The 24,521-nt window shown below is 37.2% G+C and overlaps 1 protein-coding gene across 4 annotated transcripts in view; it reads left to right on the forward strand.

Moving 5' to 3' along the window:
• Positions 1-2,927: 2,927 nt before the first annotated feature.
• SPPL2A (signal peptide peptidase like 2A) overlaps positions 2,928-24,521 on the forward strand; it is a 43,646-nt gene continuing 22,052 nt past the window's right edge. The window contains exons 1-8 of one of the 4 annotated variants that reach the window (XM_032481208.1): positions 2,928-3,662; positions 15,806-15,925; positions 16,256-16,438; positions 16,910-16,999; positions 17,485-17,618; positions 21,189-21,340; positions 23,787-23,883; positions 24,321-24,422. In XM_032481208.1, coding sequence (XP_032337099.1) covers positions 3,168-3,662; positions 15,806-15,925; positions 16,256-16,438; positions 16,910-16,999; positions 17,485-17,618; positions 21,189-21,340; positions 23,787-23,883; positions 24,321-24,422 — 1,373 coding nt within the window. In that variant the 5' untranslated portion in view covers positions 2,928-3,167. The remainder of the gene's footprint in view (positions 3,663-15,805; positions 15,926-16,255; positions 16,439-16,909; positions 17,000-17,484; positions 17,619-21,188; positions 21,341-23,786; positions 23,884-24,320; positions 24,423-24,521) is intronic. The other 3 variants (XM_032481209.1, XM_032481205.1, XM_032481207.1) reach the window with 3 other exon arrangements.

Here is a 24,521-nt window from a genome sequence, read left to right on the forward strand (position 1 = left end):
TTCTGCCTACTTGTTCTTTCAATTATTGACAGAGAAGTGCTGAAATCTTTAGCTATAATTATGCATTTGTCTATCTTTTCCTTTCCGTTTGATTAGTGCTGGAGCGTAGGGTTTCCTTTTCATTTTAACTTCGCAGCTGAATCAAATGTGCAGCCAGAGTTAAGGAACCACTAGTTCTCAAACTTAAGTAGGCATCAGAATTGCTTAGGGGGCTTATTAAAATGCAGATTGCTGGGTCCTGCTCCCAGAGTTTCTGATTGAGTAAGTCTGGAGCAATTTGCATTTCTCATAGTTCTCATGTGTTGTTGATGTTGCTGGTCCAGAGGCCACACTTTAAAAATCACTGATTAAACCAAAGTTTCTCAACCTTAGTTGCATGTTAGAATCACCTGAGGAGCTTTGAAAATTATGATAACGCAGACTACATTCAGACCAGTTAAATTAGGATTGGCACAAGGGAAGAGGAATTAGTGGGACCCAGGCATCGGTATCCTTTAAAGCTCTCCTATGTGATACTAATGGTCCAGACTGAGAATCACTGCTCTAAAGTTATGATCCAGATTGCCCAAGAAAGTCTTTGGGGCTCATTACCAACACTTCATCCATTTCCCCTGAGTAAAAAAACACTGCAAAGTACCAGTAAGCAACAGGTTGTGTGAATGATCTAGTGTACTGGGGTAGGAACCTCTTCCTCTGCTGTCACCTAGCACATTCCTATTTTGTAAAATGGAGCCAATAGTTCCTGCCCATATCCTAGAATGTAGAAGGGTTCTGACAACCAATAACATTCCTTTATCATTGGGAAAAAATTCCATTAACTAAATATATTTAGAAATCAAAATAATATTAAATCTAATGATACTTATTTTCCATAATTGAGTTTTATACATAGTTTATTTAGAGAGAAAAATTGACTAAAAATTATCCAATTACCCTTTATCCTATCTAATACTTCCAGGGGAATTCATATGTAACAGAGGTATACTCCAAATATCCTTTAACAGTTGTGCCAAGAGTTAAGTCATTAAACAATAATCTTTTAATCTTCCATTAACCTTCCCATTTTCCTTCACTTCATCCTGCACAGGGACTTTGACCAAAGAGAAACAAATTCTGATGGAAGAATTACGACAAACAGTGCCGGCACTGGAATACAGCAGTAACCCAGCCTTCTTTCTTTCTTCTTCTCCTTTCCCTCCTTTTTTTTTTTTTTTTTTTTTTTTTTTAAATTTTCAGAGTAATTTTACCCAAGTTATAAATCATGTAATTTAAAAAATAATCATGTGAGACAGGCAGAACAGGTATTACTGTTCATATTTTTCAGCTGAGAAAACTAAAGCAGGCACAAACTAAAGATTGCACAAGGAACTAGCCTATAACACAGGTTCTCTGGCTGCAGGGACAAAATTTTCTCCAAATGAGGGGAAGGAAAACTGGGCATAAATGTAGAAAGAAAAACCAGAGATCTTCAGACAGCTGCAGGAGCCACCTTAGAGATTCACTAGGCAAAGGGCCACTGTGGGCAGAAGGGAATATTTAGAGATGAAGTCATCTAATCACAGTCATTTTACAAAAGAGAAATCTGGCTTGCCCTAGGCAGCTAGAAAAGCCCTATGCAGTGAAGAGTCTAGGACTGCCTGGCAGGAGACCTGAGTTCTGGCCTCTTGTGCCACTAAGCTTCAGACCAACCCACTTAGACATTAACCTACAGACATTTGAAATTGGATGTCCCACAAGCGTTTCAAATTCAAGTCCAAAATTATTTCCCCTCCCACACCAATCATCCACCTCCTCCATCTCCAGTGGTGATCATTCAATAAAGGGCCCAGAGCAGGATCCTGGGAATCATTCCTCTCTCTCCCCCATGCCCTCTCAGTTATACCAAATTCTGCTACGAATCTTCATATCCACCACTACCTCCTGCCTGTTTCTTCTGCCACTGTCTAAGCTCAGGCCCTCACTATCCCTGCCTGGGTTCATTTACTACAGTTGTCTAACAGGTCTCCTGGCTTCCACTCTTGCCCTGTTTCAACCCATCTGCCACACTACCTGCCACCACAAAGAGCTTTCTAAAACAGAAATTGTCTGTCACTACTCTTTCCACCACCAACTAAATGGAGCCTAAAGTTCCAAGCAGGACACCCCAGTCTATTTGTGATCTGGCCTCTGCCTTTTTCTCTCACTTCATTTATCACCACTTAAAACATCAGCCAAGTTTTGCAGTTCCTTCAATGTCACCTTTGGCTTTGACACTAATGGTTCACTCTTCCTGGAAGTCTCCCCCTTCCCCTACCCATTGCCTGGCTAAAATTAGCTCAGCCTTCTAGACTCAGCTTAGGTTGAAATTTTCCTGGCACCCCTTTAAATGTCCCTTTAATACTACCATAGCATCTTGTGCAAACAAAAGTGTCACTGCTTACCTTGAACTGTGTTTGCTCACACATCTGTGTCCCTCACTAAACCCTGAGCTGTGGGATGGCATTCTATTCAGTGTTTGGTACTGAATATTCATCCAACAAATATTTGAGGAACAACTTTATGCCAAATGTTGTAATGGATACAGCAGTGAACAAAGTAAAGATACCCTTTGCTATCAAGTGACAATCAACATCATAAATAAACAAATGAAGAAATTTTTAAAAAGCAAAAGAATAGGAGAGTGGAAAGTGCTATGCAGAGAATTAAAATAAATCATGTGATGTGAAAGTGACTACTTTAGATTGGGTATACCAAGAAGTTCCCTTTGAGGAAGTGACATTTAAGCTGGTAAGTAAATGCCAGCATGCCAGGTATTCAGAGAGAAGAGCACTCCAGCAGGGAGGTCTACCGGTACAAAGGCCGGAAGAACCAAACGCGGCTCACGTGGCTTAAAGCAAGCGTGGGAAAGTAGTGAAGATGGGGTCAGAGAAGAAGGCAGGGACCACATTATGTAAACTTTGCCGGCCAGAGTAGAGTTTTGATGTTGTTCTAAGTGTGGTTGGGAGTGACATGGTCTGATTTACATTTTCAAAAAGATCTGTAGTACAGGTACGTGAGTAATGGGCTGTGGGTAGTGGAGACCGAGACCAGTTTGGAAGAGAAACATCGATGGCCTGGACAGCTGTTTTGGAGAAGGTGGGCGGATGTGAGATACAAGTGTGAGAGTGGCTAGGACTGCTGATGAGCAGATGAGAATAAGACTCAGGGCACGAAGATTTTTGACTTGGGAACAGAACAGGCGCTCCGCGGCTAATAGGAGGAAGAAGGCCATGAAAAAGCCCCTCTTCGGATTCAGGGACCGTTCAGGTCAGGCAGCTGGAGACAGACACGCCCAGCCCCGCCGCGGGTGGCCCGCCAGCTCCGGGACGCTGCGAGAGCCCGGCTGGCGGCGCGCGCGGACCCGGACTCCACGTGCCCCGTGGGGATTTCCGTGTCCTCCGGGCGGGGCCGGAAGAGGAAGTTCGCGCTGCAGCGGCGGCTCCAGCAGCCGCGGCGGCCCCATCCCAGCCCCGCACCCGCCCCTGTCCGGCCCGGCCACCGAGGCAGCGCTGCCACGGGACCCGGAGCCTCCCCCGCCGAGCCTCGCCGCGCCGCGCAGCCGGGCTCCCACCAGTCCGATGGGGCCGCAGCGGGCGCTGCCCACCGCCGCCGCCGCCCTGCTCTGGGGCTTCCTGCTCCCGCTGGTAAGGGGGGCGGGCGGGCGCTCGGGCCTCCCCGGGGCGGGGCCGGGGCCCCTTCCCCCACCCCCCTCCTCGTCAACCCTGGGCTCCCGCCGGACCCCCCACGGCCCGCGCCTGTGCGGCCTGCTCTGGTGTTTCGCCTTCATCCCTCTCCCCTTCCCTTTACTCCCTTTCCTTCCAGCCCGCATTCCCGTCCTTTGAAGTCCCCGAGTACCTTACCCCCAAGAAAGCTACCTGCGGAGACCTCAACACTACTTTGACCTTGGCGCTTCTCTATAGTTTTTCACTGTTCCGGGCGTTGTTAATTGACCTCTGAGTTTTAATGTTCAGCTTTTCTCACCGCTTCTTAACCGGCACTATCCCCACCCTAACCCTGAAAGAAGACGAAAAAAGTATACATGATCCCAGGATACTTAGCGGTTCAGGGACTGCGCTTTAGTTTAATTGCTCTCATACAGATATTTTCCCCCTTCCTCCTCTGTAGTTCATGCTTCGCCTTAGGGCTTGTTTGATTTCTCTTTTCTTTTCTTTTCTTTTCTTTTCTTTTCTTTTCTTTTCTTTTCTTTCTTTTCTTTTCTTTTTTCTTTTTCTTAGTGGTAGTAGTAGTAGTAGTAACAGTTTAAAATACTTTTTTAAAGAACGCACCAAAAATGTAATACTTTTAGTGGTTTTCAGTTCTCTGCCTAGTTTAAATGGGAGGAGAGTCGGTTAAGTAACAGTAACAAATATGTGTTCACAAGTTTCTTTTTATGATTAGAAAAAAGTAATGATGTCTTAAAATTCAACACCGAACAGTTGGAGCTTCAGTGGGTGGGGGTCAGGACGCCAGTGTTCAGTGTTTCAGTTTTTGTTTCTTGTGAATTTCACTTAGGGAGTTTCAGATTGGAAACTTTCATGAGCTTTATTTATACAGAATTGGTATGCTGTATGCCTGTCTAGTTCCATTTCCATTAGAATGTGTAACTTCTCTGAAAGCGAATATTTTGCTTACTCTCCCGTTTAAAGGATTACTACTAGTGAATGTATTCAATATGAAAGTGTCTTTAACATTTACTGAGAAACCAGAATTGAAGCTTGAAGTGGTTAGTGCCTTTGGTGTATTCATAACTTGCTAGACAGCATTAGGGACATGAATAGGGGACTGTATCTAAAAATTTCTTGGAGTTGGGGGAGTAGGATGTAAAGAGAATAACAGTAGCAGTGTTGGTCTGAATCTTTGAGGTGCTGTTTACCTTGTAATCAGACATGTCCAAAAGATAACAATTCGGATAGTATTTAAATGCACATAAAACTATAAGGTAGATATGAAATTTGTTTGAGTGTTTTTGCACTCATTTTCGTTTGAACATTTTAAGGTAATTGTAAGAATATGCATGTGTGTATAAGTTCCTACTTATCCTTTTTCAACACAAATTAATAATTAACCTAATAATACATCAATTACTCATAAACTCATGTTGAAATTCATATTAAAACCTCTGAATCCCCTCACTAAAAAATGTAAGCAGAATTTTTGTGTAATTTCAAGGGCTCCACAAATCTGAAGTTTGTCCCTATTCTAAACTGTAGCTAGCCTGTCTCTCCCACATTCTAAATGTTATTCTTTTTATATTGCATGCATGCATTTTGTTGCATTTCACCACGTTAATCTTGAATTCTGTACTCCTCAGATGCATGGTTATTGTGGGGACTTAGTAACATTCTTTCGCTCTACAAATACTTAGTGTATATCTCTTATATGCCAGGAGTTGTGCTGGTAACTGTGAAAAAACTGACAGGATCTTTTTAAATTGTAAAGATGTTTTTCTGTGCCAACTAGTATTATTGACTGATTGTTTCTTGTTGGTTTCCCAGTAGATTTGTTTTTTTCTTCACTCTTCCTTTATTTTCTTGAAATGGTCTCTTTCTCATTCCTTTCCTTTTCTGAGGAACTCTAATAAATCTGACATCCTTTTCCTCAGCAGGAGCTCTCGCTCTCTCCTTCCTTCTGCTTACTGGATATCTAGTTCCTTTCCTCCAACACAGTTTATTGTTGTTTTAGTGCAGCTTCTCCCTGGAGCCCTTGAACTCAAGCTACAGCACTTCTGGATGTCTTAATGACTTCTAACCCCATTAGGCATTTAAATCTAGAAATAAAAAGTGCCTGGCAGGTAGTTAATTCTCTCTTGGCTTTGCCATAATTACATATCACACTTGTCCTTTCCCAGTCCAACCCCTACCCCAGACCCAACAGTTAGACCTTTATTTCACAGTGTTATTTGGACTCGGTCACAGAGTTGCTTCAAAGGGAATGAGTGAAGCTTAGCCTGGATCTGATTTTACAAAAGTTCTGTTCAACTTTTCATTACTTCAAAGAATCTTAAGTGCTGTATAGCCACATCTTGGACAGTGAAGTGATAAGCAGGGTCCCCAGGAGAATAATCTTTTGCTAAAATCTACATTCCTTTGTACACTACACCAGCTCAAAAAATATTCTTTAGTTCCTTCTCTTCTGCCCTTCTCTCTAAACCTTTTGGAGAAACTAGGTGTCTGCTACCCAACCTATCAGAGACAGGCTAAGCTACCATGCTGTGGACTGTATTATGTCCTTCCAAAATTCATATGTTGAAGAACTAACCCCTCAATGTTGATGGTGTTTGGAGATGGGGCCTTTGGGAGATAATTAGATTTAGATGAGGTCAGAAGGTAGATCCCTTGTGATGGGATTGATGCCCTTATAAGAAAAGATACCAGAGGGCTTGCTCTCTCTCCCTGCCCAACCCCCTTCCTCTGGTATTTTGTTATGCAGCACAAGCTAACTAAGACAGATTTTGGTACCAGGAGTGGGCTTCTGCTGCAACACATGCAATACACATGTGGAAACAGTTTTGTAATTGGGTAGAGGCTAGAAGAGGTTTGAGATACATGCTAGAAATATGAACATTAAAGGTGATTCTGTTGAGGTGTCAAATGGAAATGAGGAACGTGTTATTGGAAACTAGAGGAAAGGCAGTCCTCGTTATAAAATGACAAAGAACCTGGCTGAACTATGGTCCAGTGTTGTGTGGAAGGAAAAACTGTAAGCAGTGAAATCAGATATTTAGCTGAGGAGATTTCTAAGCAAAATGTTGAAGGAACAGCTTGGTCCTTCCTGACTGCTTATAGTAAAATGCAAAGGAGAGAGAAGAATTGAAGGCATCATTAAGCAGAAAGGAACCAAAATTTGAAGATTTGGAAAATTCTTTTCTATCCATATTGAAAAAAAAAAGTTTGTTCTGGAAAGAACACTTTACACTGTGGCTGAACAGTCACTTGATAAGGAGCTTATGGGATTATATGAACAGAAACACTACCACTTTGAACGGTTGGGGATGGAAATGGGACAAAATGAAGAAAGGCTGTTGGACTTCTTGGATCTGCCAGGACCGGGTGATAGAGCTATTTGGCTGTGAATGTGCATTATTCTTCACGAAGAGGGAGAAATACCTCCCCAAAGTATTTCAGAGATCATCAAGGCTACCACATCAGTTTCCACAAGCCTTATGGTCTCTGCCAGGATCCTTTGGGGTGGGACCCCACATAGCCCTGGGGGTGACATTTCTACCCCAGTGGGCCTGGAAGACGGAACGTAGAGCCAAAAAGGATACTTCTCAAGTCTTAAGAGCTAATGGAATCTGTCTTGCTAGGCTTTGGACTTCCTTGGGTCCTCTCACCCGTTTCTTCCTTCTGATTTCTCCCTTATGGAATGGGAATGTCTACCCTATGCCTGGAATTTTGGAAGCACATGACTTGTCTGGTTTTACAAGCTCACAGCTGCAGAGGAATTTTGCCTTGTGATGAAATCTTTGAGTCTCACCATGTCAGATTTAGGTGATGTTTAGATGAGATTTTGGACTTTAGAGTTGATGGTGCAATGAGATAAGACTTTGGGGGCTGTTGGTATGGAATGAATGTATTTCGCATGTGAGAAGGATATGACTTTGGGGGCCAGGGGAGGAATACTGTGGATTAAATTGTTGTTTAAGCCACCTAGGCTGTGGTGTATGTCTAAGCCCACACTTTGACAAGCTAGTTTTATCACATTCCTCCTTTAACTTTTATATTCTTCACAATTTTTCATTTCCCTTCTCTCCTCTCAGCTGTCTTTGTGAATTCTGCATCTCATTGTACAATTTTTAAGTCACTGATGGCTGTCTTATCTCCTTCCCAAAATGTAACGCCTACATGTACATTTCCTTAGAACCTCAAAATAATCCTGAGAGAAGTTTCAGGAAGATTATGACTTGTCCTAGATCATATAGAAACTCATCAAAAGGGGACTTGAACCCAATGTTTTTAGACATTTCTTTATACCTTTCCACTAAGCTGTGCAATAATGATTTTTCTTTTTCTTTTTTTTTTTTTTTGTGGTTTAGAGATAGAACACAAGACTGATCAGATAAATTTATACATTTATACATTTGCTTTCATTAAAAAAGTTCTAAGGATTGAAGACATGTTTATTATATATTTAATAATTTGTTTTTGTTAAAAATTTACCTGAAATTGGGTCTTTTAACAGCAATCTAGACCATAAAGACTCCAGGTATGGGCTGTTATCCTAAGATACTTTTTTTTTTTTTTTCAATTTGATTACCTTTAGGCCACAATTCGCCAAACATCACCATGTCCTGTGGTCTTGAATCAACTCTAATTTACCTGTCTGGCCTTTCAGGCATTTGAGTTTGTGAATTCGAGTGTAAATAATAAATTCTGTAGTAGTTAAGTGGTAATATTTCTTAAGAAAAACCAGGAAGAAGGCTGGATCTAGGTAACAAATAGCATGTAAGCCCCATGAAGGAAAAACTCTTACTGACTCATTCTCTGCTGTCCTCCATAGAACTTCATAGACTGCAGAGTATTGAATGAATGAATGGTTACCTTGTCTCCAGTACCTCTTAGCCTGTACATTACATGTCCCCAGATTCTCCAAGTGCAAGGAATGATCCTAGCTCTACTTTCCCCATGGCCCACACACTGTTCTGATCCCTGTACATCCTTGTTCTATGCCCTAACTCCCACTGAGCCACTAATTAAGAAATTAAAGATTACACTTAATCTCTGTGGGTCTGGGTCTAGTCACTTTTCAGTGCATCATTTCCATAAACCTTGCATACTGAAAGTAGGAGTGGAAAGAACATAGATTGTCTTAATTATATAACTTATTAAGGAGGGAAAAGGCATAGAAAATATAGAGAATGATCAGAAAGTTATTTTGGCCTGACTTTGGAACATGTCATTCAAACACACAACCCCAGTTCTGCCTTTCCTGTAGAGGCCCCTTTCAACTCTTACTGAATTGCTGTTGACTTAAAACTCGTATCTGTATAAAGAGAAAGATGTTTGTGAAGAAAAGGACACCTTCTACATTGCTGTGATGTAAAGGTAATGGTAGGTGGCTGCTGCTCCTCAGCGTTTACCATTCAGTGATTACACTGTAACTTTTTTCTTCTGGTTTAGTAGTAAACTGATTTTTTTTTTTTTTTTGCTAGTTATCATTTTAAATAAATTCTATTTATTAGCAAAACTTGTCCCAAATCCCCAGGCCTTATATTTGGTATCTAAAAATAGAGGAATAGTTTAATTTGTAGATTTTATGAAGAGAGATTGCAGTGAGAGGCAGGGGGTTAATTGGAGAGAGAGTTAGTCAAATTCACATACTGCCCCTTGACACAGAAGGTTTAAGTATGTCTAATGAATAACAATACAAATAACATGGCCCACGTTTAACTGACAGACTGTGGAGGCTAGTGGGGAAGCTGGGACCCAGTGATGCATATGCTGAAGAGTTTTCAATGAAATTATGGTTGAAATGAGGGAACTGCTGGCCAAAACATGAATGATGCTATATCAGCATACTGCAGGTACAATGTGACTTTCACCTCTTAAGAAAATTCCTAGGAGGACCTCAGTAATGTCTAGAAGCCTGGTGAGTTTCACTGCTAATCATGATAAAGTCTGTAACTGTGTAATCTTTATACCAGCTTCAGAGCATCACCTGGAAGCTTGTTAGAAATGCATAGTCATAGGCCCCTCCTAAGAACAGCTAGATCAGAATCTGATTTTAACAAGAACATTAAAGTTTAAGAAGCATTTATCTATAATAAAGGGTAAGAAATTGCTGCCCACACAATTTATAATAGCCAAGACATGTATGCAACCTAAATGTCTATCAACAGGTGAATGGATAAAGATGTGGTATATATACACAATGGAATGCTACTCAGCCATAAAAATGAACGAACTAATGCCATTTGCAGCAACATGGATTGACCTAGAGATTGTCATACTAAGTGAAGTTAAGTCAGATGGAGAAAGACAAATACCATATGATACCAATAATATGTAAAATAAAATATGACACAAGTGAACTTATTTACAAAACAGAAACAGACTCACAGACATAAAAAACAAACTTATGATTACCAAAGGAGAACAGGGGGAGCGCAGCGGAGGGATAAATTAGGAGTTTGGGATTAGCAGGTACAAACTACTATATATAAAATAAACAACAAGGTCCTACTGTGTAGCATAGGGAACTATATTCAATATCCTGTAATAAACCATAATGGAAAAGAAAAAAAAAAAGAAATTACTGCCAAAATTACTGAGCATAATCTCTAGGGAAAAAGAACCATGCTTGACTAATCTGTTAAGGTTTTTTAAGGAAATATATACATGGGTAAAGATTAACATTGCATTATGCAGAGCTCAATCTTGATCAGGTAAAAATGGACCAAGATACAGAATCCTGGTAGACTCAAAGGATGGCATGGATACAGAGTAGAGGATAGTATGTTAGGTAAAATTTTATCTAGAGAATTGTTATTTTCAGAAGGAATATGTGAAGAACTTATATTTGGAAAGTAGATCCAATATTAGCAGATACCTTTTGAAGGAGAAAGAAGGGTAGAATACAGACAAACCAAATATGTGAACCAAGGAAGAATATGCTAACTGTACTATTAGCTTGGACAGGAGTAGAAAGGCCTGTTTCCTAGGTTAATGTTAGGCTGGTGAGTCAGCATCAGGAGGCTATTTGAACAGAGGCCAGGAATTCAAATACCCATGATTGGAACTACCAGAGGACTGGAGTATAAAGCAGGGATGTAGCCCCAAGAGATAGGGACATGAAGGTCGGTGCAGGACTGTTACGGTGTGAGCAGGCTGATGAAATAAAGCTTTTTACATGTCCCTTTGTTTAAGGGCTGATTGGTCTGGGAAAATGGGGAGATGGTACACCTGCAAGGATGTGAGTATAGTGTACATCATTATAGTTCTTTTTCAGACTTTTCACTCATCATTTAACACTTGTCATACTGCAAAGTATATAGGAGAAAAATGATCAAAGGAATAGGCAACTATAACATTAAGATAAACTTAAACATCAATATTAATGGGATTATATGGAATATGATTGAAGTCAGGTGATCTGAATAAGGTAAATTAGGAAATGTTCATTAACAACAGGCATCCCATGAAGTTTTATGTGAGGTAAATTTGAATCAGAAAAAAAAGAAGTGCTGCTTCACACCTTGGGCTAGTAAACTTGCTTCCCTTGTATGTGAGGATCAAGTAAGATGCAGAATATGAAGGCACTGGTGTGAGGCTGATGATTTGATGGTTGTGGAGAACGCTTGATTTCACTACCAGTGGTTATTGGGACTGTCGTTAAGAGGAAGAATTTGGGATGAGCAATAAGGAGCAGTCATCATAAGGAAAGGAAGTCCATGAAGCTCTAGAGTCCTAGAAGTGGGGGTATTTAGAAGAGTATAAGGAAAGGACTTAGAGTTTGTGGTATTAAGAATGTGGGAGGAACTAATGGTTATTAGAGGAATTTGAGTGGTGGTAGGAGACGCATGCCCAGTATCATAGAGAAGGAGTTAGCAGCTAATGTAGAGCTATATGTGACTAGTATTAAAACTGGAGGGGGATGGTTGGGTACTAAGAGGTGCTTGGGGTGTCCAGCTGCATGAAGGAACTTGAAATGATAGCAGATTTGAAAGATTGCTGGTCTGGGTTTTAGAGAGCTCAATTCTAATTCTGGCCCCTGAGACCACTTCATTGTGATCATTTTGGACCTGACTGAGCTGTAGAATGAAAGGACTAGATTATGTTATCCCCAAATCCCTTCATGTTCTTGATACTAAGCTTCTTACTAAGAGAAAATATTTTAATTATTGGTTGAAAATATAAACAGATACAATGAGGTGTCTCCTCACACCAGTTAGAAGGGCCATCATCAAAATGTCTACAAATAATAAATGCTAGAGAGGATGTGGAGAAAAAGGAACCTTCCTACGCTGTTGGGAGTTTAAATTGGTGCAGCCACTACGGAAAACAGTGTGGAGTTTTCTTAAAAAACTAAAAATAAAACTACCATATGATCCAGCAATTCCACTCCTCAGTATATATTTGGAAAAAGTGAAAACTAATTCAAAAAGATACATGCACCCCAGTGTTCATAGCAGCACTATTTACAATTGCCAGGACATGGAAGGAACCTAAGCATCCATCAACAGATGACTGGATAAAGAAGATGTGGTATGTGTCTATATATATAGACACACACACACACACACACACAGAGGAATACTACTCAGCCATAAAAAAGAATGAAATAGTACCATTTGTAGCAACATGGATGGACCTAGAGATTGTCATCCTAAGTGAAGTAAATCAAAGACAAATATCATATATCACTTATATGTGGAATCTAAAAACCAGTACAAATGAACTTATTTACAAAGCAGAAATACACTCATAGACATAGTAAACAAGCTTATGATTACTGAAGAGGAAGGGAGGGGTAAGTTGGAAGGATGGGATTAACAGATGCACACTGCCATATATAAAACTGATAGGATTTATTATTTAGCACAGGGAACTATATTCAGTATCTCAAAATAAACTATAATGGGAAAGAATTTTTAAAAAAGAATGTAGGTATATACATATGTAGAACCCAATCACTTTGCTGTACACCTGAAACTAACACAATATTGTAAATCAATTATATTTTAATAAAAATAAATAAACTACCCAGAGTTTCTGATTCAGTAGGTCTGGAATAGAGCCCAAGAATTTGCATTTCTAGCACCCTAGAAACTACTAAAGTTTTTACTAGAGACTCTGACTTTAATCATATTCTGTTTGTGAGTATCTATTTCATGTTTGTTTTTAATCTTCCCAGTAAGACTATAACTTCTTGTTTAGTGTTTCTTTGGGGAGGACAGCTTTGTTGAGGTATAATTCACATAACATAAAATTCACCCATTTAAAGTGTACAATTCAGTGGCTTTTAGTATATTTACAGATATGTGCAGCCATTACTACAGTCAATTTTAAAACATTTACATCACCTCAAAAAGAAACCAAATAGGTAGAACACAGAGGATTTTTAGGGCAATAAAACTATTTCGTATTCCATGTGATACTGTAATGGTGGATACATGTCATTATACATTTGTCAGAACTTATAAAATGTGCAATACCAGGAGTGAATTCTAAATGTAAACTGTAGACTTTGGGTGGTAGTGAATTGTCAGTGTAGCTTCATTGATTGTAACAAAGGTTAACAGTGGAGACTGGGGGAGGTTATGCATGTGTGTGATAAGGGGATATGTGGGAACTCTACTTTCTGCTGTTTTGCTGCTATGTCTCTCTCCACATCCTTCTTCAAGTTCATGTAAATATACAGCTACAGATAGGAAGCTTTGAGGGTTGGTTTTTTTTTTTTTAATAAAAATAGGATACACTATAAATATCTTTCTGGAACTTGCTTTTCTCACTATGAACATCTGTTTCTACAGGTAGATCTAGTTCTTTCTTTGTAATTGCTGGGTACTATGTGTACCATAATGTAATGGATCCGTATCTGTGGAAGATGTTGATTTTTTTTGTTGCTATAATAATATTGGATAATATTACAGTGAATATCCCTGTACATTTATCTTTGTGCATTTGTGTAATACATCTGTAGGATATGAATCAGAGGATTATTTGTATTAAAAAGCTTGATTGATATTGCCAGTTGTCTATTATAAAGGTTGTATCACTTCAGCAGCAGTGTGCATGGTTAAAACCCAAATCCTGATCTAAATACATTCCTCTCCAAAAGGAGCTTAGTAGATTGATGGATTCCAATCTGTGGCAGGTAAAGGGTAAAGTCAGCCTAGAGACAAGGAAATCCTCAAAGACTAATGAGGTCTTGTCAAAAGGATACAAAGAGTAAGCTGGAAGAGGTTCTCCTGGCCAAATTTGGGACAGTTTGAACCTCATAAAAATAATGGTAATTGCAACTATGTTGAATTTTTAAAAATCAGTGGATCTCTAGTAATACTAAACAAAAGGTGGAAGAGGGAGAGAGTAAATCTCTTTTTTAAAGAATACTAGCTGATAAATGTAGAGGATTGACAGTATGAAGAAACATTCACCAGTTCACAACCCCCAACATAATCTGTAAAATTAAATTCAGGTATGGGTCATCAGCATCATCAGTCATGAAATACTAGGTGAGAGGTTGTTGAACTGTTCACATGATGCTACAGATTACTCACCAATCACAAGGGGAAAATATATTTATTTAACTTTACACTGGAGGAATCCTGCAGTTACTGTGTTAACCAAATAATCAAACTCAGCATCACTAAGGCAGGACATCCTGATAATGTGCCATTTCATTGGATGCAGTAAGAAGTACCCAACTCACTTACAAAGTATTCTTTCAAAAATGTTTGGCCTAAATCTAATCAACCCTCGCAATTATCCGCAGGATTCCCTTCTGTAGTTAGAACTGTGGGTGTTATACTATATGACCTAGGTAGGTTATATTAGTGACTTCTCTGAGTCTCAGAGCCCTCATTTGTAAAATGGTGATAATGAATCAGATAAATGTATGGTGGTAGCCTAAATGTACTTTGTTGAATTTGTATAGTTTGTTTATAACATAAAAATAGTTTGGTGTACAGTAAAAATTTAACATATTCGTTCACATCTGCTGTCAGAATCCATTCACAGCCACCAAGCATATAGCTAAATGAAGACTACATTTCTTTTTTTCTACAGATAATTTCCTTATGTAACTATTTTCTGTAATCTGATGGCATGTTTCGAGAATCCCCTACACTTGCCTAGGTGCATAAGCTCATGAAGCCCCAAGTATGCCAGAAAGCCTTCTAGTGAAATATTCAAGGGAGATTTTAAGTAAGAGAGCATGAATTAGAACATTTCTGTACTCTTTAGACATTTAGATTGACTTGTCTGAAATTTTATAGTTCAAAAATGGTCAAATAACAGCAATTTCATGTGCCTCAGCCTAATGCATGCGTTGTGGTAGAGGCTTAGTACACTACCTTTATCTGCCAAGCAATCCTTTTTCCCCCTTATGTTGTAGTGCAAGATTTTCTCAGAGGAGGAGAGAGGAAGGAGCTGGATTGATCCAAGTCTGAGGGGAACTGTGATGTGGAGTGGTTTTCTAATTATCTTAGAATGTTTCATTTCCTAGGCTCCACTCCCACCTCCCACCCCCTTTTCTTTCCAGGTAGTGGGGAATGAGGCACAAGGAAAGGACAGTTTTCTAGTTCTTCTTTTTCCTGACTTTAAATTCTGGATTGGTCTATTTGAATAAGCAGTTGCAGGGTCTTAAAAACTTGAGATTTCCGGTTTCTGTGGTTTTTTTTCCAAAGAGAGCACTTAGAAATACTGGTGTACCTTTTATTTATTTACTTACTTACCCTAGTTACTCATAGAATATGGAAGGAAGACAGGTTGAGGGATTTCAGGGGCATTTTCTTTTATAGAATATAAGCAATAGAGTAATAACTGATAAGAGATTGGGAAGTTTCAGGCTGTAAAGGGAGTACTGCAGTTGTCACATCATGCAAGATTCCTCCCTGGGATATGGCCCTTATAACAAGGGTCTGTAAGAGAGTGATTTATCTTCCTTACAGTTCCGGGCAAATGCGTATAGTTTCAGTATTTCCTCAAACAAGAAGAAATTAATTCATTGGAAGACCTTCCTCCTTAAGGAAATGTGGTCAAACCTTTATATAAATAGCTTTATTAAAATCCTTAGTTCTTGGCAAGCCAAGTTATTGTCACTGTGAAAATTATTGTTCACGCCCTAGGCAGCTGCTCAGGAAGCAATTCTGCACGCGTCTGGAAATGGCAGGCCTTCACCATCTAAGGACTACTGCATGCTGTATAACCCTCACTGGACAGCTCTTCCAAGTACCCTAGAAAATGCAGTAAGTAAACCACAGCTTCTATTCTAAAAATGGAATGATTTGTAAACATAAAAATATTGAATAATGAGAATGAGTATTTTTCTGTGTAAACTAGTTGTAATATATTGTGGTTAATACATAATAATTTTATTCCTCTTGCTTAAGTAGTTTTCTCTCCGTGGGAAAAACAAGTTAGTGGATTTTTAAAAAATACTTCCTCAAAACCTGATTGTCATAAAATATTTCTAATTTGAAAGAACGTTGTGTTAAACCAGTGTTAATACTTCATTACTGAATGTATTTAGGGTGACATATGATATTTATCATGTTAAAGGCATTTCTTCTTTCCAGTCTTCCATTAGTTTGATGAATCTGACTACCACAACACTGTGCAACCTTTCTGATATTCCTCCTGATGGAATAAAGAATAAAGCAGTTGTGGTACAGTGGGGAACCTGCCATTTTCTTGAAAAAGCCAGAATTGCACAAACAGGAGGTGCTGAAGCTTTGTTGGTTGCCAATAACAGTGTCCTAGTAAGTTATAAAATTATGATTACTTCTTTTGAGTTCAGGGTATCAAATTTTAGAGGAATTAAACTATTCTCTGTGTGTGGTTTAGGGGCTGAATTTTGAATAATCTGATAGTAGGATTCTTTTCAAATAAACATTCTGGTTATGTTGAGCATTTAATTGGAAATTTTTGTTGTTTCTTTTTCATTCCTAAAGTAGACAAGACTATGTTAGGAACAATGTGTGTGTGTGTGTGTGTGTGTTGCACATACATATATATGACATACCTCTGTTTGTGTATGTACGTAAAATATCAGTTTAAGTTTATGCTAAAATCATTCCAATTTGAGAATTTGTACTATAATAGTAAGAAAGAACCCATGAAACTTTGTTTTATAACTTAAATGTAACATTTATATTTAATGGAATTATTTATGTTTTATTTTGTAAACACACTAGTCATTCCTAAGTTTTCATAATATTTTTTTCTTTTAGTTTCCTCCCTCAGGGAACAAATCTGAATTTCAGGATGTGAAAATACTGATTGCTTTTATAAACCACAAAGACTTTAAAGATATGATGCAGGTAAATTAGTAATTATATATTTGACAAAGTTTATAAATAGTACAACTCTTTTAATCCTTGATATTTTATTTAGATTATATCTGCTTCATTTGCTAACAAGAAGTTATAAAAGCCTATCATATCTTTATTTGGAAAGTATTCATCCCCCCAACCTCCTCTCCCATTTAGCACAAAGTGTTTCAGAGCACTGACTTTAGAAAGGATAGTTCTGTTTGGATTCCTTTTAAAAATCTTTGTGTCATATCATTTATCTTAACTTTAAATCCCTGAACAAAATGTGATTGTGTTCAATGCTGCACTTTCAAGATCTAATAAACCAAAGCACAGCCTCATGATTTTGACAAGAGACCACAGTATCTTGTCAATAGTTCCAGTATTGTTGACTGTCTTGTGTATAGTGTCCATTCCAGAATGACATTGGAATATTGCTGCCATATGCTGTAGTAAAAAGAAAACACTGTATTTACTATTATTTTGCTTTTCAGACTCTCGGAGATAATGTTACTGTGAAAATGTATTCTCCTTCGTGGCCTAACTTTGACTATACTATGGTGGTAATTTTTGTGATTTCTGTGTTCACTGTGGCATTAGGAGGATATTGGAGTGGACTAATTGAATTGTAAGTTTAATTAAACTGTAGTGTTTTTAAGAAAAATGGGTAAAAAATTATTGTTTGGTAATCATTTTATCATGTAACTACATTTAAAATTCTAATTGTTTCCGGAATATAGTGCTGATTAGATTAGATTGCAAGTTTGTCCTCATATCGGTCATTTAACTCCTCATTGAGAAGAAGCGAGTCATAGGCTCCTCCAGTTCTGCTGGCGCGGAAACGGTGAAATTCCATCAAAGACTCTTTTAAATTAAACTGTTTAATTATCTCTCTCAGAAAATGTGAAGGTAACTAACATCCTAATGTGCCTATTTATTTGAATTGGAAGAAAATAAACAAGAGAAGCTGGGGAGTCTTTCAGCTCCTCCTGAATTGAGTCATTACAGTGTGACCTCACCATTCTGTTTAATGCTTTAGGAATTCTAAGGATATTAATTAAGCATGTCCATATTTTAATTTAAATATAGAAATTCCAAATGTACATAAAATTTGGGTTTCTCTATTTAATAGCAACCTAAACCCAATCTTTTTACAGTTATGTACCTTTGGCTTTAGATTACAATGGGCAATATAGTTTAAAAGGATCAGTTCACATTTATAACTCTGAGTGAAAAATCATACTCAGAGCATATTATTTTGTGTGTAAAAAAAATGTATTCACTTTATAAATTGATCTGTAGGTTCCATTAAAAGGGGCTTATTTGAAGCTAAATGAAGATAATAAGCTTATTTCTAATTTCTTAAAATACTAAAATTTGATTGACTTATATTAAGAGAGAAATCTTACGGTTTGACAAGCGTTAAACCTGGAGTATTGAGCTTTAAATGTTTTACAAATTTGGAAAACACATTTCAACATGCATTAGGCACATGTTTTCACATGAGTAAGCATTGTTTTTCCTTCATTATTAATCTTTATGAAACATAGTATCTTAGATCTCCAAAATCATTTTCTAGATTTTATGGTGAAACTTTATAAATAAATTTCCCCAAAACTACTGACTCATTGAAAACATTTTCCCATTTAATATAGATTCTCACTATACTTCCATTACTATGTAAATTGTTTCTTCTGTAGAGTAATGCTTCCCAAACTGTCAGGTGCATACAAACCGAAATCTCATTAAAATGAAAATTCAGTTTTAGCAGTCTTGGGATGGGTGCCCAGATTCTGCATTTTGAACAAGCTCCTGAGTGATTTTTCTGGCCCATGTTTGACACTTTGAGTTAGCATGGCAAGCGTCACATGCACGTCAGGGCAGGCTCTTCTTCAGGAAAGTTGAAGATGAGAACATATAAGTTATTTTGTTCATAAAACATGGTGATGGGCAAAAACAGTATGTTGCCATCAGTAACCAATTGGGAGAGTAGATGTCCTTTACATGAGGGATTGTGGATTTTGAAATTGAGGTGACTGATTATCTAAAGACAGAAATAACTAAGTGTTTGTATGTATTTGGGGATGAGGCGGGTGACAGTATAGAGAAAGAGAGCGATGATAATCAGTGATAAAATGGAAAAAGTTTCATAAAAAGTAGAATTATTGAGAACATAAAAACCACTTGCAACAACATGGCTGGATTTTGATGGCATTATGCTAAGTGAAATAAGTCAGACAAATACCAAATGATCTCATTTATGTGTGAAATCTAAAAAAAAAACCAGACTCATACATACAGAGAATAGATTGGTGGTTACCAGAGGTAGGAAGGTGGAATGTGAGCAAAATGGGTGAAGGTGCTCAAAAGGCACAAAATTCCAATTATAAATAAGTCCTGGTGATGTAATGAAATATGGTGATAATAGTTAATAATTCTGTAGTGTATATTTGAAAGTTGCTAAAAGAATAGATCTTAAAAGTTCTCGTCACAAGAAAAAAACTTGTTTAGCTGTGTGGCAGTAGATGTGAACTAGACTTATTGCAGTGATCATTTTGTGGTATGTACAAATAGCAAATCATTGTGTTGTACACCTGAAACTAATACAGTGTTATATGTCAGTTATATCTAATTAAACAAAAATAACACAAGGACTTATTTAGCAAGTAAAGAGAGACTGAAAGAGAAGGGAAAAGAGAGTAAGACTTAGGGGAGGGAAAATTTGCCAGAACAGGACCTCATAACCCAGAATTATCTGCCAAATGAACAATGTACTATGTGCAAAAGGGAAAAATGCTTTGGTTCCATATAAAGACTTTCCAGTGGAGAGTTAAAATCTTATTATAACGAGATCGCTGGTCCTCAAGCTTCAGAAATTCAAGATGGCATGAAAGAAAGCTTAGCTTCCTGTTGCATATGGCTATTGAGCTGATTTAAGAGTACAGTTTTTTTAAAAGATGAATTGTATTATTTTAACATGAAGTAAGTCTGATACATGTTTCCCCTCAAGAAATTATCTGATGCTTTTTAGTACACTTAATATGAATATGTAACTTTTTTATTATCATGACTTTTATGTGTGCTATGATGAAAATGTCTTTAAATGTATCTGTTTGCAATGATAGATACCAAATGTTGGCACATTTTCCCACTCAGATACCACTTTCATGAAACTTCTGTTAATGCCCTGTCATCCAGCTCCACATGTCAGGGAGGTACTGTGTGTCTCTCCTCAAACTCTCTCCCTGCTCTTTTCCCAGGCAGCCTCCCTAGAGTCGCAGATGCCTAGAATAGTGATCATCCCAATCAGCAGTTTTCTAATAAGAAAGTAGCAGGTTGGTAAATAAGAAGTTTGGCGAATGTACAGTTTGATAGAAATAAGTCTTTTTTTAACCTAAAGTTTGTATTGAGCCCAGACCTGGTAAAAAAAGGGTCAGGATATAAAAAAAGGGAACAGAGTTTGGTAGACCAGAGTTGAGGAGACTGGAACCAGAAAAGTATCAAGTGGATTCTGTGTAACTGGGAGAGAAAACAAGGTGAAAGAACAAAGACTGCTCCACAGAGGACACTTGTGACTCTTTCCTCTTCAACTTCTGTGTTTGCCTTTTATTAGCTGGGTAACCCAGCATGGGTTGTTAGGAGAAATAGAAACAATGTTTTGCTATCTTAAATCAAGGGAGGACAAAGCTATGTGTTGAAGTTCTTTTGAATCCTTCATAATACATTGATGGGCACCAAACAGATATGTCGTAAATTCTTGGCTGTTTGGTAGAAGAATTTAATGTTTACATTTAGAAGAAGCTAATTTCAAAAGTACTTTACTATCTGTAAGTTGGTAACATTAAGTGTGAAAAAGAATTGGTTATCATTTGAAACTTATTATGTCAGTATAGTTTCCAAATTAGATAATATAAACATCCATAAACATTAATTTATTTATATAGTAAATGTCATCTGTTTTAACAGTTCCGCTTCCAGGAAAAAAAATGCTGTTTCAAAAGTTAGTGGTTAATAACAGATCAACTCTGGAGACTAGAACTATAGGGAGTTTCCAGATTAAAAAATTATTTTTGGTATGCAGTTTTTTTTTAAAGTATATTACTTTGTAATAAACTAATTTAAGTCAGTGTTAGAGATAGATTTTTAAAAAACTGTACTTGGCAGAGTTTTGCTTAACTTCCTGTGTATATTTATGCAGGGAAAGCATGAAGGCAGTGATGAACACTGAAGACAGAGAAATGAAGAGAAAGAAGGAAGAATATTTTACTTTTAGTCCTCTAACAGTTATAATATTTGTGGTCATCTGCTGTATTATGATGGTCTTACTTTATTTCTTCTACAAATGGTTGGGTAAGAAGTCATATTTTGTATTTGCTCCTTTTAGCATACAGTCTTTTCATTTACTTCGCCAGATTTTTTTTTTCCTTTAAGACATTCTACCTGGAAAACTTAAGTGAATAATTAAAAAGTGATGTTAACTTTTTAAACTATCAGAAGTATTAGGTTCCCATTACTCTGGGGTAAAAAAATATTCTGATTAAAAATATAGTGTGTCTTTAGATAAGAACACTTCTTCATGGATGACTTGAAAGAATTGCTGTTGTCCCTAAGTTTCCCTCTTTGCAGATAAAGCATGATAGCCCAGTATCTAGGCAGCAGTCTAAGGACTTCTTGGTGGCTATATTTAGTTACATGAAATGGAAGATTATTCACATTACTAATTTATTGTTTCTGCTTACCCCCAGAGTGTGGTTTGTCCTTTTTGTCAGTTTGCAATTCAAGGTTTTGTACTGCTTAAATTTTATTTTGCTTGTATAAACAGTTAAGACCACACTACATCTGAAGACACACAGGTACTTGTCTGTGGTCTAGAGAATAACTGATCATTTTTCCTTTAAGAAGGTAAAGATAATGGCTTGCCCATCCCTTGGACAGTCTTCTTAGTGGTCTAATAGGATGGAAATTTGCCATCTGTGGCCAACGCTCAGCAAAAAGAGGAGGGAGACCAGGGAAAAGGAGAGTGTGCCTGGTGAGAACTAGCAAAAACCCTTCATAAGAACTACCACAGGCTACAGTGCTTATTTAGAGAATATTAGTATAATTTTCTGGACTAGAAAACTGAGGCCCTAAGGTTCGTTTTAGCTTATTGTTCAACTTCTCCTGTCCTATGGCAGCAATTTTAAAACTATACCTGTGGCATATATTTTCAATTAGGAAAAAATTATTCTTTGAGTATCACTCATATTTTGGTCTGTTGCTGGGAGGGTTGACACTAGGGTGATTTTGTATTATGTCGTCATTGCGCAGCTAGTTTTTCTGATTTAATTCTCAGCCTTCATTTATTTGTGTCTGACCCCTAGTTGATATATTTCATGGCCTTTGATAGAAAAAAGAGATTTTTGTTCTTTACTCTTAAAGCATGTTTTGGTAAGAAATTTCCTTAAACTCATTGCTATTTAAAAAGTTGACCCTGTTTATAATTTTCAATGTAAAAGGAAGATCATCAAACCTCATGGTTATCCCAGGACATGGGATCTAATTGTGACTCTGACAACAGTGTATAAATTGCAAGATCTAGTGTACCTTCAAATGGTTGCTTATGGTTAAATTGCTGCCATTTCTTAATGTATCTAACGTACTAAATTACTAAGTTTCTCCTTACCACTTTAGGCTAAGTCATATTCAAGAAACTACCTAAGGATAGTTATATTAACCAAATTATCATGCCTAATCATTTTCTTTGATATAGCCTGACATTGAATGAGACACCTTAAAACTCTGTTAGGGCCTCCTGAGCATGATTTCCACTAGAATTTTAAAACTTGGGTTGGAAGCTGTTGGTAGATGACTCCCCAAACTCAATTTGGCAATCTTTGACTGTCTATCTTACTACTCAGATTACATATATATATATATCCAATAATAAAAATAACAAATAATAAGCTAGTGAAAAAGTAATTTGTCCAAGCTCACCAATTAGGAAGTGACTATCCCTGATTTACTATTTCCGTTTACTCTCTTTTCTCACCTGAAGAACAGAGTTACAGTTTTCTGAAATCTAGTGGAATTTGCAAAATTCAGGTAAAATTTGTATTTCCATTGTGATATTTTGAGAAAGTTCAGAAAACAAGTACTTTTATTTTAGAGTACAATAAAGAGTACAATAATTTCTCCCCCTTTTTAACAACAGAGAGATCAAATGTTTTTAATTTTAAATAATTCTCAAATAAGTATAGGTAATATAGAAAAACATTTGTGAATTTTAACTACCTTAGTCTATCTTGACAAAGAGATTTGTTTAAATGGATTTGGTTTTGCCACAAGTCAAGTTATTAGAGACAAATTCCACCATAGGAAAATATAGATAACATGGTTAACATAGGTGTTAGTTTTCATCTGTAAGCTGCATTTTACAAAGCATTTATAATGGTTTACTAATTCTTCCGCTTGTTACATTTAAATTAAATACTCACACATGTCTATAGCTCACTTCATAGACATCTTTCATAAACATGTGAGTTTGAATCACTGAATTATTGAAAATGTAGAGCCAGGTTTAGCCCCTTAAGCAATCCTATCAGTATGTAAGGGAACTAAAGCAACACATAAAATACCCACTCTTAAAACTCAAGATCTGAGTATTTTCAGCTTAGTAACCAATTCAGATTAGAGTCTGGTAGTTGCATTGAAAATATAATCCCATAAGAAAGCCAAATAATTAATATTGATCTTATAAATATTTTCTTATCATATTTCCTTTTGTTCTCATATAATTTAGTGTCTTGTTTTTTTCTAGTTTATGTTATGATAGCAATTTTCTGCATAGCATCAGCGATGAGTCTGTACAACTGTCTTGCTGCCCTAATTCGTAAGATACCATGTGGACAATGCACGTATGTATCTCTTGTGAGGAAGCCTACAATGTTGGTATTTGTAACTTAAAACAACACAAGGAGAAGTAGGAGTGTTATTTTAAACCTGTGCAGAGCAATATACACGTTGCTATTTAAATTTAAATTAATTTTAAAAGTAAATAAAATTAAAAATTCATTTGCTCAGTGTCATTAGCCACATTTCAAGTGCCAAATAACCACATGTGGCTAGTGACCACTGTATTGGACAGCATAGGTATAGAGCATTTTTATCATCATGGTTCTACTGATTAATCTAACTGATAAATATTTTATTGTCTATCACTTGTTGTACTTAAAATCAAGACTTTTAAATTGGTATTTCAATAGCTTTCTTGTAACTTTGTTCATTTGTCATATTAAGTGAACATTGTATTTCATCTATAGGGTAAATTAACCTATTTCAATCTGTTTTTTAGGATAGTGTGTCGTGGCAAAAGCATTGAAGTGAGACTTATTTTTCTCTCTGGACTGTGCATAGCAATAGCTGTTGTTTGGGCTGTATTTCGAAATGAAGATAGGTATGAGTACTCATTGTATTTGCTTTTAGATTAGACAAAGGGTGGATTATTTTATATCTTGCCTTGCTAATTATTCATTATGATTATGATGGATTTTTT

Source organism: Camelus ferus, chromosome 6 (genome assembly GCF_009834535.1).
Source record: "Camelus ferus isolate YT-003-E chromosome 6, BCGSAC_Cfer_1.0, whole genome shotgun sequence".
Classification (NCBI taxonomy): Eukaryota; Metazoa; Chordata; class Mammalia; order Artiodactyla; family Camelidae; genus Camelus; species Camelus ferus.